Source organism: Mustela nivalis (assembly GCF_964662115.1).
Source record: "Mustela nivalis genome assembly, chromosome: 1".
In the NCBI taxonomy this organism is placed as follows: Eukaryota; Metazoa; Chordata; class Mammalia; order Carnivora; family Mustelidae; genus Mustela; species Mustela nivalis.
The window spans coordinates 134,138,213-134,155,703 of NC_139020.1; the positions used below are offsets into that span (position 1 = coordinate 134,138,213).

Here is a 17,491-nt window from a genome sequence, read left to right on the forward strand (position 1 = left end):
AGGGTAAAGCTACCACCCACTTCTCCTTTTAAATCCCTTGTCATTGAATATGACAACATGGAGGCTGATGGGGATTTATACCTCTAGCCTTGGCAGCAAAATAACGCACATGGAAGCTTAAGGTGCTGTTAGAGTCTTCGGTGCCGGCTCAGGGTGAGAGCTGTGCCTGGTTGCACGTCACTCCCCGAGGTGGCTGTGGTTCTCACATGCATTTGCAGGGCTCACATCTTCATCTTCTCCTCTTCATATGGGCCCTTTCTTCCGCTTGGCTTTAACTTGTGCCTTTCCTAGGGCACTTGGGTGGCTCATTTGGTTAAGCATTTGCCGCTTGATTTTGGCTCAGGTCAGGATCTCAGGGTGGTGGGATCTAGTCCTGTGTCTCTCAGCAGGGAGTCTGCTTTCCTCGTTCTCCCTCTGCCCATCCCCCACGGTGCACTTGCTCCTGTGCTCTCTTTCTCAACTATATAAATCTTTAAAAAAATCAGTATGTAAATAAAAACAAAACTTGTGCCTTTCCTCCCATCTACCAACTTACAAGATTATTATTAGAAAGGTTCAGTATCTGTATTTTACTCTAAAAGTGATAAATAAATGCGCATGCTGATGAAAATTTGGTTGAGAGAAAACGAAGCAAAAGACGCCCCCCAAAGCCCTACCACTCAGAACTACTTTGTGTTTTTAGAGATTTTTGTTTTACGCCATGGATTGTTCTTTTATTCCACATGCAGTTTTGAATCGTATCTATACACAAAGGAAGCTCTCTCGCATGACATTGCATTAAACTATTCTTTATTATAATAACTGTATTTACGTAGATACAGATATAACACACACACACATACGGATATATAGAATATTTTTCCTAAATTAGTAATGGCATTCATCCTTGATGAGTCTCTGCAAGGCTTTGTGAAAGAGTGTTCTGATCATACAATCACTGATAGAGAAGGAGCCTAGAAAAAGAAAAGAAATTTACTTCTGTGATGAGGGGCCGTTGAGGAAATCTTGAGGGCTGTGTAAAAGAGGAAGGGGAGAAAAGGCCTCAAGCACTTTTTCTCCTCAGCAAGATCACAATGGCTCTTAACCTCCTACTGCTGTCAGTCTTTCTGTGATTGGTAAGAAACATACCAAAATGTTTTAACATGTAGCATAATGGTGGCTTGGTTGGAAGTAGAAGTGACTCATGCAGTTTCTATAAACCATGAATTAAACTATCGTGTACGGGTAGGTACTCATTCAAATGGTCCCTTGTTCTTGAATCAGATTTAATCTGAGCATCAAGTAAGAAGACCCCTCGGACCTTTTCCCCATCTATTTTCACTTCAACAAACAAACATCTCCCACCCCTGAAATCATTTAAAATCATGCAGGCATTGATAGGTGAGAAGAATTGTGGTACTTTTAGTGATAGGGATAATGATGATGATGTTTCTGATCCTTGATCAGTTGTCCAAAACCTTGATACTGGTGTTTCAGAATTCAAGATTTAAAATATTTTGTAGAGGTAATATGACACTTATTTTATATTTCTCAGTTCTAGGGATAGGGACAGTCCCCCTAAATCATAGCTACTCATAATCGTAAAAACTATAAATAGTTTTATGTATGTTCAGATCAGATTGTTATGAAATGGGTCATGGAAGATCTTTTTAAAAGAGCTTTTGGGGTTCAGAATTTCAGATACAGGATAGTGGACTCGTCATATTCAACCTTTATTGCATCATTGCAGCGTGAACTTCATGAGGGCAGGATGTTCACTCTGTCCTCACAGTACCTAACACAGTGCCTGGCACAAGGTAGACGTCCAGCCAGTATCTGTTGAATGGATGAATGGAACACTTACATGGGGATCAGACACCATTTTATGTTGAACATTAGCTTATTTCTCACTGTGACCCTTTGCAGGAATTACTATTGGTATTTCTGTTTTATGGAAGTAGAATCTGAGAAAGAGGAAAGCTAAGAATTTCTTTCAGGGATCACAGAAATTGAGTGGTGAGCTCAGCCAGTGGATTCTAGAGCCCAGGCTCTTAGCCATTTTTTTTTTTTTTAAATTCCTCCACTAGAATGTATGTGCCTTAAAAAGAGGCTTGTAGAAGGGTATTCCAGTACCAGACGTGTAGATTTGTATTGGTATTTTAATCATAATTCTTTAATTTTTGTGTACATAAGTCTAAGGTACTTCATCAAAATTTAATTATCTAGGCCTGTTCTTATGGACTCCTTTTCAGTAAGCCCAGGTAGAGCTTGGCTATTATATTTCTAACAAGATCTCCAGGTGATTTCTGTGGGTCCCCAAACTTTCAGATCCATTTGGTTTATAACTTGACAAAAAGTATAACATAGTAATCAACCACAGTCTAATCCTAGCCCTGTAATGTACTAATTGTAGAACTTTGTCCCAGTGATTTAATATCTGTGCTTTAAGTTTTTTTCTTCTATAAAATGGCTATAATAATGGATTCTGTATCATAGGTTTTTTAAGATTACCTTAATTAATAATACATCAACCACTTAGAACAGTGTTTGTAAGAGTTATATACGTGTGTGATAATAAAAATAAAATATGTGGCTCTTTGGTTTGATGTGAGGATTTGATAAGAAGTTCATAGAAGAGTATATAGGCACATGGCAAGCACTTGATAACTTTTAGCTTTTGGGATAGACAATGACAGTGGTAATGACAGCTACATAGGTGGTGAAAAAAATTTTTTTTTAGATTTATTTATTTATTTATCAGAGATCACAAGTAGGTAGAGAGGCAGGCAGAGAGAGAGGAAGAAGCAGGCTCCCCGCTGAGCAGAGAACCAGATGCGGGCTCAATCCCCAGACCCTGCGATCATGACCTGAGTGAGCCAAAGGTAGAGGCTTTAACCCACTGAGCCACCCAGGTGTCCCAGATGATGGAAATCTTGCTCTGAGGTTGAGGAGTACTCAGTGCACTGCATTCCTACTGATAGAACACTGTGCAGTCTATCATGTTAAACCATGCAGAATCAGAAGAGAATAAATTTGTAGAAATGTATTTTTAAAATTTGAATATCCTGGAGCCGCCCACAGATCATCATTCGAGTCATCATTCATGAGCGTCCTTCTGAGTTGAAAGTGAGATGCTGATGTTGGGATGCTTGCCATAGATGGTTAGGGCTTTTCTCCCTCTGGTAGTGCATTAGTTTTTTTATCTTACTGTTGCTTTTACTCTTGGTGCCTAGGTTCCTGTCCATGTTAGAAGAAGAAGTTTATAGTCAAAACTCTCCTATCTGGGATCAGGATTTTCTCTCAGCCTCTTCCAGAACCAGCCAGCTAGGAATCCAAACAGGTAAATTTCTTTTTGCATAAATTCGAGAACAATTGGGAAGTGTTAGTCACAGCTCACTCTGCATTTATTTGTGTTTTTCGTCAAAACACTGAAGAACAGAGCCAGCAAAAAAGGAACACTCTGGCAAATCTTGTATCTGCATCTCTGTTAATGAGGAGTGCAGGTGCAAATCAGTTAAAATCAACTCCTCCTTGTACCTTAGTGGGTTTGCTTAACTTGCGCATTATAATTTTATAAGAAGTGTAAAATACCACACAGCTCGGCTGTGTAGTCAAATGCTTCTTTTTTTTTTTTTAAAGAAATATCAAATTTCTGACTTTTTATTTATTTATTTATTTGACAGACAGAGATCACAAGTAGGCAGAGAGGCAGGCAGAGAGAGAGGAGGAAGCAGGCTCCCTGCTGAGCAGAGAGCCTGATGCGGGGCTCGATCCCAGGTCGATCCCAGGACCCCGAGATCATGACCCGAGCCGAAGGCAGAGGCTTTAACCCACTGAGCCACCCAGGTGCCCCTCAAATGCTTCTTTTTAAAGACACATAAGGTCTTTGTCCAGGGCCAGATATGCCTGGGAATCCAGTCTTTGTGAATCTGTGGTGTCTGGTGGGTGGTGCATCAAGTTACTCTCATGGATCAAGGTAGGGAGGTGAGTGGAGAGGAGCAGTCTGAGTCTCAGGTCATGAGATGCTTCCCAGTGGGGCTACAGCACCCTTGGCATTGCGTTGAGTGGCGGCATTTTGACAAAAGAAGAGACTTCTGGAGTCACACTGGAGTCACACTGATCCCAGAGAGAGGATCTGAATTGCCACCTTTGACACTTGGAAGACTCTGGAGAAGTTTAGCAAGAGAGGCCAACGCAGTCATTTATCTGTGGCCACAGGGAAGGAGACTGCAGAATTTTGACGTCAGTTTTCAGTGTATCTAGCTCAGTGTGTAGTATTTTTGCCTGCAGCAAAAAAAAAAAAAAAAAAAAAAAATTATAGTCAAAGTCACCTTCCTGAGTACATGGTTCTGTGAATTCTGACAAACACACACGGCTGTATAACCACCGGTCCCATCAAAATACAAAACAGTGGCCTCACCCCAGAAAACTCCTTTGTAACCCCCTGTTGTCCGTTCATTGCCCTGCCTCTAGCCTTGGCAACCACTGGTGTTGCTTTTGTTCCAGGAGTCTGCCTTTTCTAGAATGTCATATGAATGGAATTGTATGGTACACCATTTTCTGAGTCTGACTTCTTTCACTCCACGTAATACATTTGAGAAGGTGATTAAAAAAAATTTTTTTTTCATCTAGAGCCCAAGTTTGGATGCAGATATAATTAAATCCCTACCAAGCAGAGTACTTAGGGAATGAGGTAGTTTGGCTTGGATCAGATCCTTTTTGTTTGAATTCTTGTTTTTAGAGGCTTGCGTTTTTAGTATGGGCAGGACGTGTTTTCTGTGTGGCTGGGCATATCCCCTGCATTGTGCTCTCTGTCCCTGTGCTGTTCACTTTATCTTGATCTCCTCTGGTTTTCAAATGACATCTCTCCCACAAACCCTTTCCTTACTCTTCCTTTGCCTTCCATACTCTTCCAAACTCTCACAGAACCTTGAATATATCTTATCTTTGGTTCTCTTAACTTGTCTGCCTGTGGCGTCACTTGTGATGATTTAAAATAATACTGATTGCTGAGGCTTTTCCCAAGAGAGTGATATAATTGGTCTTGCCTAGACATTGAGACTTTTAAAAGCTCCCCAGGTGATTCTGATGTGCAGCAGTATTTGAGAACTGCTCTGTCATACAGCACTTAACTCCTGCTATCCTAACCCTGTTTTTCTATAAGCCTTGTCTCCTCTGAGAGAGGAGAGACCGTTTTCCACAATAATAATAACATACTTCTGTTAAGTGCTTCCCTATGAAGTTTGCTTCATATGAAAGCCTTAGCACAAACCCTGAGAGGTCGATATTATTATCCCCTTTATGTAGATGAGAAATAGAAGCTGCAAGAAGAGCACCAGGTGGGCCCACAGGCAGAGCTGTGGGATTCCTTAACTGCTTCCTTTCGTGAAGAGCCGGACTCTAGCTGCTAGCCCGCGGTGCTGCTCTGGCATGTGCTGCAGATGTGCAGGCAAATGCCTGTGGGAGGAACTGTGAAGAACACAGCGCCTTCCTTAGGGCAGGGGACAGCAAAGCTGACAACTGAAGTTGACAGCAGGGTCGGCTTTGTTCTTTTCTGGAGGCTCTTCCCAAGAGGATTCCTCTCCCTCTCTGAAAACTCCCCTTGACCCTTGCCTGCTCAGAGTGCTTCCCAGTCTGTTTGGCTTCCGGCACATTCTGTGCCGTAGCACAGGATGGAGAAGGCGGACGTTGTCTCTTGACTCTCGGGATTCCACATTTATTTCTGTGTTGAAGGTTGTAACCCAGTTGAGCTGTATTGTCCTCTTTAATACTACCCAAATCTGTCAGAAGCAGGCTGCCTTTTCCTGTTCTTCTGTAATTGCAGTGTGTTCTCTGGGGGGAAGGAAGAGTGTAATCATCTACTTAATTGGCATGTCTGCACGTCTCTGCAGCTGTGATAAATGACATTTGTAATGATGGCTCTGAAGTTTTGCAAGATACTCAGATGTCTTCAGAGTCACCGGAGTTCCTCTTTGTGTGGAATCACTCCAGCGCACTTTGAGATTCAGAAGGCCTGTATCCTGGAAGCGAAGCCACACAGCCTGGCACTTAAGTGTATTCTGAGCCCTATGGAGCGCTGCCTCTGTGGCTCCATTCACGTCCTCCATCACTTTATTGGCTGTATAGAACGTTCTCTGGGTGCTGAATGGTGGCTGCATTGAAACTTAGTTGAGCATTCTCTCTGGGCACCCGGCTGCCCTGCCTTACTCTGTCCTGTATGAGACCAGTGCCACTGAGAAGGTCTGTGTCCTTCATCTGCTCTCACCCCATTAGCTATAGATCAGCAGCACACTCTTAAAGCAACGGCCTATTTCCTACAATGGCTTTATAAAACAAAATGGAGAAGTTTTTTTATTTGTAAACACTCCCAACTTACAGAAAAGTTGCAAGAGTAGGACAAAGAAATCTTGCATACTGCATCTCCTTTCCCCAGATTCACTACTTATTAACATTTGGGCATATTTGCTTTATCTTCTCCTCTCTCTCTCTCTCTCTTTTTTTTTTTTTCCTAAACTGTTGGAAAGTTGCAAACGTCATGCCCCTTTACTGAGCTCAGTGGGTATCTCCTAAGAACAAGGACATTCTCTTACTTCACAACAGCACAGTTATCAAAGTAAGGAATTTAAGCTTGATGCAATATTATTATCTAATCTGTAGACTGCTTTCCATTGTGCCTCTTATCTCAGTCATGTGGTTTATAGCAATTTTTGTGCTGCTTCATGAGGCACATGATGTTGGCCTTTCTCCTTCTTGTGGGGATAAGCTTGGTCACTTGGCGACGGTGGCCTTTCATGGTTTCTCTGCTGTAGTTTTAACCATTTTTCCTTTGGCAATAAAGTGTGTTTTGTGGAGAGATACTTTGAAATTATCCTGTCTTCATCAAAATTAGACTCCCAAGGTTTAGCCTGCACAGATGATTCTAACCTGAATCAATTATTATATGCTGGCGCCAAATGTTTTTTGTTTTGTTTTGTTTTTCCCACCTTAACATTCATCATTCCTTCCTTTTTATTTATTGGTGTTCTGTTTGAGGAAGACTTTTACCTTCTTGCCTATTTATTTATTTATTTATTTATTCTTTCATTATTTTTTTCAATATGGACTCAGATCTCCTTGTTCTATCCAATGGGCTATAATCTGTTACTTACTTTATTATATCCTCACATTGGCCCCAAAGCTATTTTATTTTAATCAATGAATTAACTTTTAAAAGATTTTATTTTTAAGTCTTCTCTACACCCAGTGTGGGGCTTGAACTTACAACCTCAATATCAAGAGTTGTATGCTCCATCCCCTAAGCCAGCCAGGTACCCCTCCATGGCTTTTATTTTGAAGATGACTTTGTTGTGGTGTTAGGCAGGAATGGGATGGTTGCATGTACAGTTGGTTCCTTGTTGCCTAAGAAAGGAGTCACCTAATACCTTTTTTTCTTTTTGGGGCCAGTCATCAGTCCACCTCCTGTAGCTGGGACCATTTCATATAATTCAAACTCATCTTCCCTTGAGCAACCTAATGGAGGGAGCACCAGTCCTTCCTGCAAAGGCTCTTCTGGGCTTGAGGCAAACCCAGGTAAGCTCTTAACCGGGCATAAGAAGAGGCTATGATTTGCTGTAGAAGTTTTGTTATCTGGGGAGTGCCATAGGTAGAGTTAGACCAACTACAAATTGTGCATGTCCAGGATTTCAGTGGCTGGAAATCACGTTGAGCTATACTGGTTAGTTATTGCTATGTAACAAAGGAACCCAAAGCGCAGAGACTTCAAACTGTAGTCATTTATTATCGTAGCTCACTCATGCTGTGTGTTTGCTGGAAGGTGGCTGATCTCAGCCAACCTCGTTCAGTCTTTACTAGGCTTGCTCATGAGTCTCCCTGTTGACCGGGAGCTCTGTTCTGGGCTTGGCTAGAACACTTAAGGTGGAACATCTCTGTTCCACATACTTCTCATCCTCCTCCTGGGATCCTTGGGCTGCTTTTCTTTTTCTTGGGGCAGAATATGTCCTTCTGAAGAGGCCAGAAGCATCAGAGAACAAGTGGAAATACATACAGTTTCTTGAAGCCTAGGCTCAGAACTGGTATTGCATCGCTTCTGCCTTATTTTGTCATCTGAAGCCATTACACGGTCAAACTCAGAGTCGAGGGGTGGAGAAATGTGCTCTGCTTCTTGTGTAGGGAGAACCGCAAAGTCATATGGCAGAGTGTGGATACCAGGATGCAAAGAATTTGGCCACTAATGTAGTCAGTCATGTGGGCAAAAAAATCTCCTAATCCTACACGCATTTCACAGTCACAGAATGTTTTGAAGGTTGCATTTCTGTCCACAGACTTGACATCAAACAAATCTTGAGTATGACCAAAGTTTGACATAAAAGAAGTGGCATAAGCAAGGGAACGAAGAAAAATTTAAGTGTGGGACCACATAGTTAGCGTATGTGACACCGTTTACTCTCTCTCACTTCCGAGGGAGGCATCACTAATCAGTCCCAAAACTCTTTGCTGGTGAGCTGGAATATAGCCTCAGATACTTTCTTACCATAACTCTTATTATCAGTGTATCAATTCTGGGGCATATTACTTATAAACCCAGCTACAAAATAAGTATTTCATAACATTACTCTTGGGGAATCACGGGACTTGAAAGCTTCTTGGTCAGATGACTGAAAATATTCTCATTTACCTTTAATAACAACTAAAAAAGTTACAAAAACAAGAACTCAACAAAAGCCATTTAGTAAGTGACATAATGTTTTTGAAAGCTTCTCTTATAGATAAGACACTTTACCTTGTTCTGTTCTGTTCTGTTAACTAAAGATGTTGAGAATGCTCTGTGGAAATGCACTTAGTGGGATTCAGACATGGGGAATAATTAGATTTGAACATCTAAAACATTTTTAAATTTTTAATTATAAAAATAAATCCATACTATGATGGCGGGGAGAGCCAAGCATGATAGTAGAAAGGACAAAAAGTCACCACATAATCTAAGGAGGAAAATTTTCTTTGTTTTTTCATGGCCTTTCCCAGCACGTGACATGTTGAGAATGGCCCTGCTCATTTGTGAGGTATCATTTTATGGCAAAAAAAAGCATTGTGAGAGATAAAGAGGGTTATTTGATAATGAAAAAACTAAATTCACCAGCAAGATAAAACATTTCATTTGTATATTTCAAATAGGTATAGACGTATACATAATATACACATTCAAATATGTATAGGTGTATACATAATGTACACATATATATACATATAATATACACGTATACATAATATACACATACTATGCATACACACATGTATACATACGTACATACATGAGAGAATTAACCACAAAGAGAAATAACCTCATCAACAAATAGTTGAAGGCTCAAAGCAACATCTTCGAATAATTCCTAGTTCAAGCTGACACAGCTATCATTAAGGATATAGAAGCCCTGAAAACATAATTAGTAAGCTTAATCTGATGGAGTACAGAGATCATTATTGCTAAAAGTCAGAAAATCACACTATTTTCAAGAAGACACAACACATTTACAAATAATTGGTAGTATTTTGCGTTCTCAGGTAAGATTCAAAAATTTTTGGTGTTTTGTTACTATATGGACCATGTTCTTTGACCACAAAGGGACTAAATGTAGAGATTAGTAATCATGATAATTGAAATCACCCTTGCATTTGCATATGAGCAAATACATGCCTTCATAACTCATACAGCAAATAAAAAAAATTATCATAGAAAATATTCAGAATAGATCTGTGGTTGGCAGTTACTGTGACCTCCTCCCTTTTCTTTCCCATCTTCACTGCCGCCCCTTCCCTGGATAAATGGAGAATGACTTCCATGCCCATCAGTGTTCACAGAAAGTTAATTAAATTAGTGGGCATGCATTACCTGCTTTGTGTTTAAGATCATCCATTGTTTGCCCTTTTATTTTGATCATCACAGGAGAAAAGAGGAAAATGAATGACTCTCATGCCTTGGAGGAGGCCAAGAAACCCCGAGTTATGGGGGATATTCCAATGGAATTAATCGACGAGGTCATGTCTACCATCACAGACCCTGCAGCAATGCTTGGACCAGAGGTCAGCAGGGTAAACAAGAGCAGCCCAGCCCCCAGCCACCTGGTAGACCCCTTTTGTTTTCCTGGCCACTCCAGCTCTTAGAAACGGGGGTGGTATCATTGAGAGAGAGCGTGTTACGCTATCCTGGTTTGCGTTTAACCAGCTGTTCATGGTATGGAGGGCAAGACAAGCTGGTGGAGAGGTGATTCCCCTTGATAAATATCACATTACAGAGAAACATACTAATAATACCACACAGTTGAAGGCGCTCTCACCTCCCTAATCTCTTAATCTTGGAATATTTAAATCCTCATAAATGTTAGAAACATTCCATGATAAAGAACCATGGTTTGTTTTTGTTTAAGATTTTATTTATTTATTAGACAGAGATGACAGAGAGCACAAGTTGTGGTGGGGGGAGAGGGAGAGGCAGGCTTCCCACTGAGTCAGGGAGCCTGATTCTGGGCTTGATCCTAGGACCCTGCGATCATGATATGAGCCAAAGGCAGGGCTTAACTGACTGAGCCACCCAGGCATCCCTGAGATCCATAGTTTCTTTATTTAGATTCACCAACTGTTAACATGTTACATTTGTATTACCTCTGTCTTTCTCTCCTATGAACCATTTGGAACCATTTCAGAATTCAGTATAGATGTCATAACATTTCACCTCTATATTTTCCTGTTTCTTAAGATGAAGACTTCTCTTTTATATTACCATGTAACCATGTAGTACCATGTAACCATGTAGTTACCACTATCAGAAAATTTAGCTAGGTTATATTTTCTAATGTATGGATTTGCAAACTACAGCCAAATCTGGCCCACTGGCTGTTTTTGTAAATAAAGTATTATTGAAACATTATTTATGTCTTCCTTGCACTACAAGAGCAGATTTGAATAATTAAGACAGGTGATATATGACCTGCAAAGCCTAAAATACTTGTATTTGGCCCCTTTATAAGAAAGTTTGCTGACCTCTGGCCTAATGTTTAGAGAGCCCATATTGGAGTTCTCCCTGTTAACCATATTATGTCCTTAGAACATTTGTTCCTGTTGTTGAAGGATCAGGCAGGGATCATGAATTGCATTTAGGTTCTTTCTCTTCATCTCTTAGTCTCCTTTAATCTAGAACACCTACCCAGTCCTTTTCTTTTTCTTTTTCTTTTTTTTTTCTTAATGGCAGTACCATTGTTAGAGTCCTGCTTACTAATTTTATGTAACGACCCCTTTGGATTTGTCTATTTACTAGTGATTGGATTCATGTAAAGCAGTTTTGGTAAAAGCTCCTTTATTGCATTGCATCCAAGGCAGTTTAAGACATTTCTGGGGCTCCTGGGTGGTTCAGTCAGTTAAGCGCTTGACTCTTGATCCAGGGTCATGGGTTCAAGCCCTGTGTTGGGCTCCACGCTGGGCTTGGAGCCTACTTTAAAAAAAAGAAAAAAGACATATATGACAGCTTCCAGGAAGTAAAGAACTGGCTTGGAGATTATTTGGTAAAGTATCTTTTAAAAATTTTTTAGTGTGGTTCTGCTACATCAGTTTTTAATTTGTCATGCTTCTGAGATATTTATTTTATGGTATTGAGGATAAGTCAGAGAACTAGAATGTTTTAAGAGAAAGACCTCTTTGTCAGATTATCCTCACATTACCTGGTAGATATCCAGTCCTGGTGTCTAACACTGTAGACCTTTTGTGGGCTTGTCTCTCAAGGGTTTAGTAACTTCACAGGTTAGTTTAGCTCAGGTTTTTCAGCTGTGAAGTATGGATGTCAGCACACATTTCAAAATTTGTTGGGTAGATTTGATAGTGTAATGAGGTTGGCTTGTACAGGCTTGCACAGGCAATTGTTAAATTTTCAAGAATTTTGTGAGCTGGGTGTTAAATATGTTGGTAGCTTGAAATTGACCACAGTTGCCCTGGTCACCTGGGCAGCCAGTGTAGACCAGTGGGATGAGCAGGTGCTCCCATTTGGGGCTCTTCTTCCCTGGGGGACTGTTGAACATTTACCTGCATACCCCTGGGTGGATTAAATAGAGCAGGAGAATAAGGTGCTGGCACAAGGTTGTGCTGCCAGCTGCAGCTGAGAGTGGGACGGCAGATACCCTCAGACAGAACACTGTCCTCCAAAAAGAGGTGCTAACACCATAAATGTGACTGCCACTGTTGGGACTGTGATGGGAATTTTGCGGCTCAGTTACCCTGAGGGTCCCGTAAAGCTTAGCCAGGTGGGATTCCTCCAAACCAGGAGTTCGTACACAGGACAAATCTGGTCTGCTCAACCCCTGCCCCCACCTTGTTAAAAAAGATTTTATTTATTTATTTGAAAGAGAGAGAATGAGAAAGCACGAGATGGGAGAGCGTCAGAGGGGGAAGGGTCAGAGGGAGAAGCAGACCGCCTGCCGAGCAGGAAGCCTGATGTGGGACTCCATCCCAGGACTCTAGGATCATGACCTGAGCCAAGGGCAGTTGTATAACCAATTGAGCCACCTAGGCACTCTACCCCTTCCCCCTTTTAAAAGTTTTATTGGAGCTCTACTATACTTATTTATTTATTTATTCATTCATTCATTTATTCATGAGAGAGAGAGAGAAGGTACACAAGTAGGGGGGAGGAGCAGAGGGAGAGAATCCCCAAGCTGACTCTCTGCTGAGTGTGGAGTCCTCTGCAGGTCTCGATCTTACAGCCCTGAGAACATGATCTGAGCCCAAATCAAGAGTTTGACACCTAACCGACTGAGCCACTCAGGCAACCCTCTCCCCGGCCACCATTCATTGATATATGTCTGTGTCTGCTTTCACACTACAGCAGGGTTGACTAGTTGCCCAGAGACCTTATATTTACTATATGGCCCTTTATAGGAAAGTTTGATGGCTCCTAAGCCACGCCGAATATCCATGTACACATATGATACTCTAATTTCTCAAAATGCTTTATCTTCCGTTTCCGTTTCAGTTTTAAAACTTGTGTATGTTGTTTGGGTCCCTGAAAATTCACAAATGTGTATCTTATTAGAACAAATCAGAGAAGCATGGAGGTGTCCGATCCCCATTGTCTTAAGAGAGGAGTTGTGTATAATTTTTTCCTGTCTCCTGCAGACCAATTTACTGTCAGCACATTCAGCCAGGGACGAGGCAGCAAGACTGGAAGAGCGCAGGGGTGTGATTGAATTTCATGTGGTCGGCAATTCCCTGAACCAGAAACCCAACAAGAAGATTCTAATGTGGCTGGTCGGTCTCCAGAACGTGTTCTCACACCAGCTGCCCCGGATGCCGAAAGAGTACATCACACGGCTTGTCTTTGACCCGTAAGTGGAACTTGGCTCTTTCTTTCTTTCTTACTTACTTTTGAAGTGAAGGGGGAACCACTCAGATAGTGGAAGCAAGCCAGGGTCAGCTACCGAATCCTGCTGCCTCTTGTCACGTTGGGGAGTACAGAGCCCCATCAAGGTAGTTGCCGTGACAACAGCAGGCAGGTGAAGTTTTCAGCACTTCATACGTTTCTTTGTTAATAAAATGAAGCTCTGTATTTTAAGTTGCTGGTGACTGTCCTCTAGTTCATTCATTATAGCAGTGAAGAAATACAAGCACCAAGTAGATGTCCTGCTTTGCCTTACTCAAAACAGTCTTGAATTTGGTATCTTAAGTTGCTACTGCTGTTGCTAGGTCTTAATTTAGGGAAAATCATGGGGCTGTCAGATAGGCACATTTGAAAATCCATTGCTTTAAATAAAACCCAAACAACAGAAAACCTAAAGTTCTCTAATTGAACGTACTTGAACATACATAGCCTAGCAGCCTATGTGGAATGTGATCTCTTCATGTGACAATTCAGGGACACCTGAGACAGAAGTTCTCAGGATTCTACAATGCAGGGTTTGGTAAATTGTATGTGAGGATTTTGTATTCTCTTCTATAATATTTCTGTAATATTTTTGAGTCAGAGTAACCCTTCAAAAACATTTCCTGCATTTGTCATGAGTTAGTGCTTTCCCTCCAAACCTGCACTGCGGGTCCCTTGGCATTGAGCATACACCATTCCAGTACAAGTCAGCACCTCCACACATAGCTTATTCTTTATTTATAAACCTCAGACCCTTCTTAGGTGACCAGCATTTTGTTATGATGGAAGCCCTGATGAATGAAGTCTTGTGCCCGTGAACTTGCTCTAAGAAGTACACATTAATAGGGTTCTATCTAGATAGTGGGTAGATAAGGGAGGGTTCCATAGAAACTCAAGAAAAACACTCTCTTCCTTTTCTGTTTGATTACTAAGGAACCCCCCCGCAAAAGTATTTTTGTATAACCAAAATAGGTAAAACTTTGCCATAATCTTATTCTTTCAGGAAACACAAAACCCTCGCCCTAATTAAAGATGGCCGTGTTATTGGTGGTATCTGTTTCCGCATGTTCCCATCCCAAGGATTCACAGAGATTGTTTTCTGTGCTGTAACCTCAAATGAGCAAGTCAAGGTAAGGGGAACCCAAGGTGTTAGAAGAAAAGCAGAGAATATGGTGTTTCTCACTAAAGCTGCAGAGTTTGGGCAGGTCTGTCTGTGCCACATCTACAGAAGGCTCGAAGTGGAGTTCAGGACTTCCTGAGAAGAGTTCTCTTGCTGCAAATGTCTGTTCATGTGTGTGAAGAGAGCGAATGTTCCACATCCCAGCAGGTCAGGTTCTGCCAGGGCTTTGTTGGGATTGGGGCAAGGTACAAGGACCCCACACAGCCCCAAGTGCAACTGAAGTATAGTGTATGACAAGTGAGGGGAGGTTTGAAGATAAATCTCCTTGCTCGTTGTTAGCTTACACGTGCACACACACAGCTGGTGACACTGAATCACCAGAAAGGATATGGTGAGATGTGGGTTACTACACTCAAGAAAGAAGTCTTACGGCTTTGTCCCTAAAGGTGGTCAAGGGCTAAAGAAATTCTGTAAAGGAAGTCATGGAAAATTTGAATAAATTTATGATTCAGTTTTAGAAGTATTCCTGCAGGGTTTGGAATGTGGGGTTCCTTTGGGGTGTGTGTGTGTGTGTGTGTGTGTGTGTGTCTAATTGACCCTCCCAAGTGTCCTTGTCACTGGTCCCTTCATCCCCAGGAGTTAGGCTGTTTCATTGAAACTGCAGCTGGTGTTATGTTGGAACTGGAATAAAGGGTAGACTGTCTGCAGAAAGACCTCTGGTGTAGTGTCTGTTGTGTCCTGCTTTGCTGCTGCCCTCAGGAAAACAGAACCAGGAAAAGTGTCTTTAAACTATTATTCGTTTGGTATTTTAGGAACCCTAAAGAGGGTCATGCAGAACTAGGGCAAATGGTGGAAAGATAAGTAGCTCAGGGTTAGGCAGTTGTTGAGAAAAGTGACTGGAAAGTCTAAGACACTGTTACCTAATGAAATAAAATGCGATAAATATGAGCCATGCATGTAATTTTAAGTTTTCTAGTAACCACATTAAAAAAAAAAAAAAAAAAAGGAAACAAAGTTAATTTTGAAAACATATTTTATTTTACCCACCATATCCTGAGAAGTGTCCCTGCACCGCAGGTACTCATGGCACAGAGAGTTACTGATGAGACATTTTATATTGTTTTGTATTCAGTGCCCAAATGTAGGGTGTGTTTTACACTGCAGCACATCTCAGTCTGGACCAGCCATATTTCCGGTGCCCACTGGGCACATGTGACCAGTGCTCCCATTATTGGGCAGTGCAGGCCTAGGGACAAGGTTGTCTTCTCCAGCTGCAAAGAAGCAGTGCCATTTATCAAAACCAACAGGAAGTCACTGGAAGGAATCCTTCCCTGCTTGAGGGCTGAAGCCAGTGCTGTGGGTACTTTTGTTTTCATTAAGAGCTTTGCTCCACCCAGCCTGTTAGAGCTGCTGTGATTTCTTCTCACAAAGCACAAGTGGGCCTTTTTGTCTTTGACTCAGAGTGCTAAGCATCAAAGGATAAACAAAACCCATCATTCATACATCTGTCATTCTGACTGGGGAGGGTGAGGGCCCAGGTTTGCCTGAAACCTGTGTCTGGTGCTTTTGCAAGAAATTCTGACAGTGTGTCTTTAGATGGTGCTGTTGCTATGCTTATCACTTTAAAAAATGTTTTCCCTAGTCAAAGTGAGAAACAATTCAAGTGTCCAGAGTTCAGAAACTTACTTAGAAGGAAAATTTGTTTGGCTTTTTTCATAGGGAGAGGTTGCTGGCGCATACGTCCTTGGTTTATAATTTCAGAAAAAGATTGCAAAATTTTTGTTTTTAGAGAAAGCTACACCAACCAAGCACCTTGTTTGGAGAGGTTGATTAAGGTTGACTTGGACACTTTTAGGGATACCAGAGGGAAACTAAAGGTATTTAATATGAATTGGATGCTTTGTCTTATTACTTCCCAGAAGGGCAATTTATTTTTTTCCCAAACCATGTAATTTTCTAAAGACTTACAGGAAGATGTCCAAACATAACAAACTCAGGAGGAAGAGCTAGAAAAAAAGCCACGTTTTGTAAATGATTTGAAACTGTAGTTCTAGAAAATGAACATTAGTCTCTTCTAGAAAATGAACGTTAGTCTTTCACAATTGAATGGAATGGGTAAGTTATGAAAGACAGTGCTGTTGGCACCTATTTGGAAAAATAACTCGTTTTGTAAGTGGAGGTTTTAGATTTTTATTTACTATGTTAAAAATCTTGGCTAAGTGATACTTTGAAATTTGCATTCACTCATTTTAGAGAAGCAGGCTTACATATAAATTCCTGTGAATGCTTTAAATAAGATTTGTATGTGAATTTATCTTGCTCAAAGCACACACAAGATGACATTTCAGAATTTGCGTGAAAAGCTCATCACCTGGTTTTAGAATTATCTTGTCATCTAAGAACTATTTGGATTTGAAATCGTGCAGATTTAAAGTTACATAGCTAATATTTATATATCATATTTTTTTAAAAGATTTTATTTATCTGAGAGACAGCATCAGCAGGGGGAGGAGGAGGGGCAGAGGAAGAGGGACAAACAGACTTCCCCACAGAGAGGGGAGTCCAATCTGAGCCGAAGTCAGACACTTAACTGACTAAGACACCCAGGTGCCCCAATATCATAATAAATATTTAAATAAACACTGAAATTGCTTGATGGATTTAGGAAAAAAAAACTCCTTTGGTGGCAGTTAAAGGCCCACAAGGGGTGTCTGGGTAGCTCAGTCATTTGAGGGTCCGACTCTTGGCTTCCGTTCAGGTTTTGATCTCAGAATCAGGAATTCAAGCCCCATGTTGGTCCATGCTCAGTTTGTAGCCTGTCATGGGGCTGGAGCTCACAACCCTCAGATTATGACCTGAGCTGAAATCAACAGTCAGACGCTTAGCGGACTGAGCCACCAAGGTGCCCTGCCTTTTTCTGTATTATAGATACAAATATATCACTTTATATTAATGCTGCACAATAGATATATGCATTGGGTCTCAAATGCAAG

The 17,491-nt window shown here is 41.2% G+C and overlaps 1 protein-coding gene across 5 annotated transcripts in view; it reads left to right on the forward strand.

Annotated features, from left to right (window-relative positions):
- Nucleotides 1-17,491, forward strand: part of KAT2B (lysine acetyltransferase 2B) — a 102,325-nt gene that overhangs the window by 64,611 nt on the left and 20,223 nt on the right. For 3 of the 5 annotated variants that reach the window (XM_082747757.1, XM_082747759.1, XM_082747761.1), the window contains exons 7-11: nucleotides 3,213-3,319; nucleotides 7,423-7,548; nucleotides 9,920-10,065; nucleotides 13,135-13,343; nucleotides 14,382-14,508. In XM_082747757.1, the coding sequence (XP_082603883.1) occupies nucleotides 3,213-3,319; nucleotides 7,423-7,548; nucleotides 9,920-10,065; nucleotides 13,135-13,343; nucleotides 14,382-14,508 (715 nt within the window). The remainder of the gene's footprint in view (nucleotides 1-3,212; nucleotides 3,320-7,422; nucleotides 7,549-9,919; nucleotides 10,066-13,134; nucleotides 13,344-14,381; nucleotides 14,509-17,491) is intronic. The other 2 variants (XM_082747758.1, XM_082747760.1) reach the window with 1 other exon arrangement.